The 6,420-nt window shown below is 41.5% G+C and overlaps 1 protein-coding gene across 1 annotated transcript; it reads left to right on the top strand.

Moving 5' to 3' along the window:
• Positions 1-534: 534 nt before the first annotated feature.
• Positions 535-4,864, top strand: sgk2b (serum/glucocorticoid regulated kinase 2b). The gene is made up of 12 exons (XM_037676968.1): positions 535-698; positions 1,080-1,146; positions 1,238-1,310; positions 1,403-1,428; positions 3,058-3,115; positions 3,205-3,288; positions 3,369-3,500; positions 3,612-3,724; positions 3,966-4,185; positions 4,283-4,438; positions 4,516-4,605; positions 4,698-4,864. The coding sequence occupies exons 1-12, from the start codon at positions 632-634 to the stop codon at positions 4,857-4,859; spliced, it is 1,248 nt and encodes a 415-aa protein (XP_037532896.1). The 5' UTR covers positions 535-631; the 3' UTR covers positions 4,860-4,864.
• The last annotated feature ends 1,556 nt before the right edge of the window (positions 4,865-6,420 follow it).

Genomic DNA, 6,420 nt, shown 5'->3' with positions numbered 1-6,420 from the left:
GTGTGTGTGTGTGTGTGTGTGTGTGTGTGTGTGTGTGTGTGTGTGTGCTATATAGACAAATATATACAATATTACAAATTATTTTATTACGAATATATACAAAATAATATGGAATAGACACAGAAGCCATGTCTGCATTTGGGTTCTCCCCACTATTATCGCACACAAATTTCTATGAACAAAGGAAAAAGTTTGGTTTACACAGGTTCTTAATTACACGCGCTTGCTCGGGGATGCTGCATTCAGGTGTCATGGTAAATTGTGGACAGCGAAATTAGAAACGCAGACATTTGTTAAGCCTATCAAATTACAATAGACACACTTTTCAAGAAACGTTTATACTACGTGTACTACATGTCATCAGCAACATGAATGAATGTCACAAATACATGAAAAGGAACTTTAAAAGACGCGTATTCGCGTTAGATTTAACCACAACCGGGAGTTATAGCATATCCGAGGAAATTTGAACGCAACTCTGCTAGAGTCTCGTGCGTCAACGGTTTTTAAATGGAGCAGCTGGCCAGTGGAAGTTTCAGTCGGTTGCGGACATTTCAGTAGCCACCTGCTCCTCTTTCCTCCTCTAAATTATTATTTTTTTTAAAGCAGCGAGTTGTCAGACTTTCTTCCGATGACTGTTACTCAAGAACGACCGATCACTTACGCCAGAATGAAGGGGATAGTATCGTTTCTTTCAGGTAACAAACAAAAAAAAGAGGTTGAAAACCCGCCACTTTTACATCTAAATTCATTGCTGTGTTAGCTTAGCTGAAAGAAAAGAAAATGACTGATTCACAGACAGGAATTAAAACTAACTAGACAGAATTACTTAATGCAACTGTTTAGCAAAGCAGACAAAAACTAGAGTTTGAGGTCTCTTATAAAACTAATAAAATGACTTAACAAATCATTTGTTAAAGAAATGCAAAAAGTGTTGTATTTAAATCTCCATATCTGTTGCATTTGTGTCTTTGCCTCATTGTGACGGTATAAGGAGCTGCCATTTGGGGGTAAATTCAATCTATGGTAATCTCTTATGTAACTGAACTGAACAACCCCTGGCTCTGTCTGATTTACAGCTCTGCTCAAGGGCAAAAAAGTTGGCTTCAGTCACCTCCTACATAAAGTTATCTCTGGCCAGCAGCAGTAAGTTAAAATAAATAATGACTTTGTCTTTGTTTTATGGCTCTGTCCTTAAGAGAAGCAAACCCTAATCTCAGTTTTGCTTTATTTGCAGCCTGGACACACAGAAACTTTTACGGAGACGAAGCAAGCTAAGAAAACAGGAGGAGGAGGAGAACGCTGCCTGGGTGAGTTCAGACTTGGTTCTTGTATGTTGGCAGGAGAGGAAACCTAAACTGTCCTCCTGACTGTTTGGACCATGTGTCTTTTTTTTCCTCAGAGCTCAGCAGACACAGAAGCCTCACAGTAAGTCGTTTCCTTTTGGACCCCCGAGTGGTAGTTCTTGATGCTAGAAAAGTTTTACAGAGCCATGTTGTCTTTTGTAGCAGTCTATTGAAAAGCACTTGCTTTGATACAGTGATAGGGGTAGGAGGACAAGGTCCTTGAGGTGCAGTGGTGGGCACGTTTCTGCTAATCCACTAATAGTGGCCCTAACTTTCCATTTAGAGGATTAGTGGTTTCGCTTACTTCGAAAACCTTTAGCAGAATTATCCATCCGTTCATTATCTTTACCCGCTTCATCCTTTTTGGGTCGCAGGGTTACAACTCACGAGTGCCAGTATCCAGCCATCACTGTGCGAGACAGGTCACAAATCTATCACAGGGCCACTTAGAGAGACAAACAACCACTCACATCTCACTCACCCCTAGGGACAATTTAGAGTTACCAATCAGCCTAACATGCATGTTTTTGGTCTGTGGGAGGAAACTGGAGTACCCGGAGAAAACCCACACATGCACGAAAAGAACATACAAACTCCACCCAGAAAGGTCCCTGGCTGGAATTTGAATCGGGGCAACCTGCTTGCTGAGAGGTGGTAGCTCTACCAACTGTGCCACCGTGCTGCCCTTCAGCAGAATTAGCTTCTGCTAAATTTATATCAGGTCAATTCAAGTTTGCACGATTTTTAAAGACAATTTCTCGCACTAAAACATACAGAAGAATGGTGATTTACATGGGGCGATGCTATGAAGCAGAGCTAAGCGAGGCTAAGTACCCCCTCTCCAGTGATGTCACCAACATGGCAGTGCTTTTCCCCGTCATACCTACCGCAAACAGTCTCTGACTCGGTATCAGTTTACAGCCAATAACAGACTTTAACATTCATTCACACTCAGAAACATCGAAAACTGTCAGAAACATTGCACACATAATTCCTACCCAGCATGCTGTGCAAGCTTCACACTGTCTCTGGGAAGTGACTCTTACACATTTCACGCATCATTACTTTAATGCAATCAGATTTATCACAGCGTGAATATTGATGATGATGCACAGGAACTTTTGTCGTTAGTTTATAAAAGTAGTTAACCACAAAGAGGATCGCCAAATTGAGTTAGTGCATTACAAATGACACGAGGGAGACATCCAACAGTGAGCACAGCAGAGTTCTGCTCCGCCTCTTTGGTTCTGATGGACCTGATCACCTCTGAACTGGACATGGACGCTTGTGATTTATGAATTGCTTTGAGTTGTGCTCATTTACAATGTTGTCACACTACAGACAGTCTTACAGTGTAAGTGACAGCATAAAAATGAGTGCTTTTGTGTTAGCTTCCAATAACTTTTTTTATCTGTTTAGCTGGTTACCGTTAGCAAAGCTAATTTTTTTTAATTAGCGAATTAGCGGTTAGCAAATCTAACTTTTTGGTTAACTGTGCCCACCACTGCCGAGCTAGTTCCTACCTTTATGAACTCACATCACACATTATGGTATTAGTCTTAAAGTATACTATTAATTACAAGACAGGGTTATTTTACTACCACAGTATGGCTTCCTAAATGTTATTCATCTTTAATAACTCAGTCACATATCTTTCTATACAGCATTATGAAATTGTTGTTTATTTCTCACTTTTTGTTACTTTGACCAGGATGAAACCATCAGATTTTGAATATCTCAAAGTTATTGGCAGAGGAAGCTTTGGAAAGGTGAAGGTTTTTTTTTTATACACTTCTATGTTTTTTTTTCTATAATTATTAAATTCACATTTAAATAAATTATATCTAAATGATGGCAGGTGCTGCTGGCAAGACACAGAAAACAAGGAGGCTACTATGCAGTTAAAGTTCTACAGAAGCAGACGATCATCAAGAGGAGAGAGGTTTGCTTGACTGTTTTTCTGACTGTTTTTTGGGCTTTAAAAAAAAAAAAAATCCAACTGATTTGATTTTATCTTTGCAGCAAAGGCATGTGATGGTTGAAAGGAGTGTGCTCCTGAAGGGACTACAACATCCATTCCTGGTTGGACTCCATTTTTCATTCCAGACACCAAACACCCTCTACTTTGTCCTAGACTATGTTAATGGAGGAGAGGTATGTGAATGTTTTTATCAACATTTTTATAGCTAAATTTCAATCAGCTCTCTGGTGTTGCTGATTTATTGATTTCTTTAATTCATGAAATTTCTCATCTTTTATCCTCAGCTGTTCTACCATCTACAGAGAGATGGGTCATTTCCAGAACACAGAGCTGCTTTCTACGCTGCAGAAATGGCCGCAGCGTTGGGCTACCTTCACTCTCTGAACATCGTTTACAGGTACATAAACTCATGGAAGCTCCAAGTCAGACAGCCCCATTCTATTTTGAGTATTTCCTGGCTCGCTCCATGCTTACTTTATTTGTTCATGTTTATTTCACACAAGTTCTACATACATTTATGCAGAGTAACCCCAGCTCTTAAAAGCCACTGTTTTATTCTCAGTACAAATAATAAATAAAGATGTCAAACCACAAAACAGGTGCTTATGAACTAAAAGCACATTTTAATTTTCGTACAGAGACCTCAAACCAGAAAACATCCTGCTGGACAGCGACGGTCACGTGATGTTAACAGACTTTGGGCTTTGTAAAGAAAGTGTAGCCGCTGGTGGGATCATGTACACCATCTGTGGGACTCCGGAGTATCTCGCCCCTGAGGTTCTTCAAGGCCACCCGTATAGCTCAGCCGTGGACTGGTGGGGACTCGGCGTTGTGCTTTTTGAGATGCTCTGCGGGCTGGTGAGTGTGGGTGAAATAAATGTTTCCTTTTCCTTCATCTAATGTCCCTCGTCTTTCACATCTTCACCTCACTCCACCTCACTGTTCGCTCCTCCAGCCTCCGTTTTTCAGCGAGGTCAAAGCAGAGATGTTTGAGAACATCCTCCGTGCCCCTCTGCAGCTGCCCAGCGGGCTCTCTGAAAGTGCACAGTTACTTTTACGGGGACTGCTGGAAAGAGACGTCTCCAAACGCCTCGGGCACAGCCGTGGTATTGTAAGTACATGCACAGAAGAGAACAGCAGTGATTGATATAAAGACCACTGATGGGATTAATTTTGTTTTGTTGGCAGGAAGAGGTGCAGGAGCATCCCTTCTTTGCCTTCCTCAACTGGGACGACCTCGTAACCAGAAAGATTAGACCCCCATTCATCCCAAATGTGGTATGAATAAATCAGAAAACAGTCCAGAACATGTTTTTTTTAATTTTTATAAAAGCTCGTTTTACCCAAGTGCTCACTTTCACCCCCTCCAGACTGGTCCTTGTGACGTCAGCTACATCGATCCCGAGTTCACACGTCATCCGGTTCCTGCCTTCGTGAATGAGAGAAGAGAGGCGGCCGCGGCCAGCGAGGCCTTTCTTGGATTTTCTTACATGAAGCCAGCAGAGTATGTTGCAGCAGAGCCAGTTTCATAACAAACCCTCTGGGATCATGTTGGTTCAAATATGTATTACGTGTTATATTTTATTAAATGTAAGTCTATTTTTCGGTACATGGACAAAATATGTGAACCCTGACACTGCAGAGTACTGTTTCATTAGGTGCACTTGATTAAATTATACTTTTTGTTTTCTTTTTTAGATTTTTACTGTCGAGTAACAAATGATTTTGATATAGATAAGTTTGGTCATTGTTTTAGAAGTATGTATTAAGTTATGATGTCTCTACAACAAACACAGGGCCAGACACGGTTTTATTTTTAACGCTTTACATTTTTATTTTTAAAACTTACATTTTTGTATTGCACAGTTAACACTACATTCCTATCGCACATAGTTCTGTATGGTCACATCTGTATGGTCTCTTTGTACAGTAGGTGCTTTACAAGCAGAACACAGAAAGTGTCTTTTTGTGATGTTTACATAAACACAAACCTGACCCAGCTCTGACTTTGTGCACGGCTGAGTTTATTTTATTTGACAAACATTATCTTGTGCATTTCTGCTCAGATTATTTTTACCTCAATTCAAAGACTTACCGTATTTTCCGGAGTATAGTCGCATCAGTCAAAAAAAAAAAGCATCATATAGGAAAAAAACATATATTAATCACTTCAGAGTGTAAGTCGCATTTATTCTGAAACAATAACACACAGAACATTCCAGATCCTGAACGACTTAATTAACATAACACGCCCACCCGCGGCTAACAAGCCAACAAGTCATATTAACATTATCAACATACACACCAATTTATATTATTTATTTTTTTATTATTTCATTTCACATCACTGAATCCATTAAATTCTTCATCCTCGGTGTCGCTTGCAAACAGCTCGGCCGACTCCGGAGGAAGATGAAGCGCAGTCTCCTCTTCCCCGGCGCTGTCGTCAGACTCCGCATCAGCTCCAGTTATTCCGGCCTTTCTGAATCCCGACAGGATGGTTTCAGTTGTCACTGAAGTCCACGCTTTGTCGATCCATCCAAGGACTTGCTGGAAAGTTGCATGACGCATCCGTCCGGTGACCGAGTGCTCTCCATCCACCATCCACGCCTCCCACAGGCGACGCAAGGCTGCCTTAAAGCTCCGGCTCACGGAGATGTCGAGAGGCTGGAGTACTTTGGTTAAGCCTCCAGGGATGATGGCAGGTATGGCGTTGCAAGCTTTTATTTTGTCGTTGAATTGTGGTGTTATGTGCGTGCGCATACTGTCCATCACGAGCAGGGCTTTGCGTGTTTTAAAGAAGCCACCAGGACGCTTATTGTAGCACCTTGTCAGCCAAATGTTCATCATTTCCTGATCCATCCAACCGTTCTCATTCACTGCCACCACTGTGCTGGGGGGGAATTTATCTTTCGGCATAGTTTTACGTTTGAAAATGACCATCGGTGGCAATTTCGATCCATCTCCACAACATGCCAGCACCACTGTGAAGTGTGATTTCTCATGGCCAGTTGTCACTATATTGACACTTTTCTGTGCAACACTTGGGCCCATGGGGATGCCATACGTGAGGGGGACCTCGTCCATGTTAAT

The sequence above is a fragment of the Nematolebias whitei genome, chromosome 5, assembly GCF_014905685.2.
Source record: "Nematolebias whitei isolate Nwh7 chromosome 5, NemWhi1, whole genome shotgun sequence".
NCBI lineage: Eukaryota > Metazoa > Chordata > Actinopteri > Cyprinodontiformes > Rivulidae > Nematolebias > Nematolebias whitei.
This window is presented reverse-complemented; position numbering and strand designations above follow the sequence as displayed.

Excerpts from the sequence above, each read along its gene's own strand:
- sgk2b (XM_037676968.1), top strand. The coding sequence starts at position 632 with ATGACTGTTACTCAAGAACGACCGATCACTTACGCCAGAATGAAGGGG. Across the intron at positions 1,311-1,402 it reads AGGAGGAGAACGCTGCCTGG|AGCTCAGCAGACACAGAAGC; the intron begins GTGAGTTCAGAC and ends TTTTTTCCTCAG. Across the intron at positions 3,289-3,368 it reads CGATCATCAAGAGGAGAGAG|CAAAGGCATGTGATGGTTGA; the intron begins GTTTGCTTGACT and ends TTATCTTTGCAG.